Source organism: Engraulis encrasicolus, unplaced genomic scaffold (assembly GCF_034702125.1).
Source record: "Engraulis encrasicolus isolate BLACKSEA-1 unplaced genomic scaffold, IST_EnEncr_1.0 scaffold_46_np1212, whole genome shotgun sequence".
In the NCBI taxonomy this organism is placed as follows: Eukaryota; Metazoa; Chordata; class Actinopteri; order Clupeiformes; family Engraulidae; genus Engraulis; species Engraulis encrasicolus.
Window position 1 is genome coordinate 411707 of NW_026945775.1, and position 1518 is coordinate 413224.

General features: G+C 49.0%; 1 protein-coding gene across 1 annotated transcript in view; it reads left to right on the top strand.

Annotated features, from left to right (window-relative positions):
• The first annotated feature begins 882 nt into the window (after nt 1-882).
• LOC134444144 (dolichyl-diphosphooligosaccharide--protein glycosyltransferase subunit STT3B-like) overlaps nt 883-1518 on the top strand; it is a 187497-nt gene continuing 186861 nt past the window's right edge. Inside the window, exon 1 of the mRNA XM_063193580.1 lies at nt 883-1508. Coding sequence (XP_063049650.1) covers nt 1237-1508 — 272 coding nt within the window. The 5' untranslated portion in view covers nt 883-1236. The remainder of the gene's footprint in view (nt 1509-1518) is intronic.

Consider the following 1518-nt stretch of genomic DNA (forward strand, 5'->3'; position numbering starts at 1 on the left):
CACACACACACACACACACACACACACACACACACAAACACTATCTCTATGACATCTTTATAGTGCAGTAACATCAGTATATCAATATCAGTATCCTTGGCAGTTTATGTCGGTGCAGGTGTGTTTGCTGAATGTATAGCCTACAAACACACACCTCATGGTATAGCGAGCAATGGGGATGACTATGAAATGCAAAGGGCTGACTACCTCATTTGCTTTGCATCGGATGCATCCCCTGCATCCATACTCATCGTTGCATAGTAGGCCTATTGCATCATGATAAACTCACCTGACCCAGGTGCATAAAGTAGCCCCTCAGCATCCACTCTGCTTATTTTGGGAGGATTTACTTCATTCCTTTAGTTTCAACGTTTTCTAATCTGTGTCATTTCTGCACAAGTTATACCAAAAGCAAACTGTAGGCCTAGGCTGATTCCTTTCTGTGGCTGATTGAAACTAGATCTCGTACCGTCATGAATCTGGCTTCATCAATTTTCCCATCCCGGAAATTGCTTTTTGCAAAGAGCAATCCATCATGATTCTTGTTGTCCAGAAAGTTTAATGTGTATTATTAGGCTATATTTCATGCTACCTAAAATGGGCTCCTTGTTTTACGACCTATTCATTTAAATTTATTACGCTTTTTACAATAGACTTTGCAGTCATATGGCTCTTCTCCAAAAAAACGGAATATATTGGCTACTTTTTGCCGGGTTTGCTTTATATAGCCTCCTGTCATTTTGACACGTTTTCATTGGAAGAAGAATCTGTCTGTCATCGACTTTACCTTTGCGCAATTGGTCGTCGGTTACAACAGTTGCATCCATTCTACGGCCCGCGCTGTACCTGCGCTGCTGTGAAAGGCTGTCATCGTTCGCTGTTGTCCCGCCCTTTTCACAGATTCTCTCTTGAGCGTTCTATCCATCCACTCTCTCAGTCAGCTCAGCCCTGCTCAGCGCAGCTCAGTTGGGGGGCGAGCGACTCAGGGATGCGCTGCTCACAGTCGTCATAAGCGGGGAGAGTGCTGCTGCTGTTGCTGCTTCTGGCTCTGCTGAGAGAGAGTATCACTACCAAGCAACTGTGCTGTGGGGCTGACGGAGAGGGAGGATAACCGGACTATAACAGGACTACGTCGCGAGGAAAATAACTCTGCGCGGGGAAAGGAGAGGAGGGAGAGCCAGGCACGGGGCTGCTCTCCTGCACTCACGTCAGGCTCTGCCGCTGAACACTCCGAACATGGCGGAGCACCACTCACCCTCCGACGGCAAGCACAAATCGTCTGCCAACGCTGGCAGCGCGATGCTGGGCAGCAACCGAGCCGGTGCCGCGAGTGGGGGCGGTGGAGGTGGGGGAGGCAAAGGAGGCCTCTCGGGCGGACTGACGCATCCAGCTGGGTGGCAGTCACTCCTATCTTTCACGATACTTTTCCTAGCCTGGCTGGCCGGATTCAGTTCAAGACTGTTTGCCGTGATTCGTTTCGAGAGCATCATTCACGAGTTTGACCCATGGTAAGTCAAT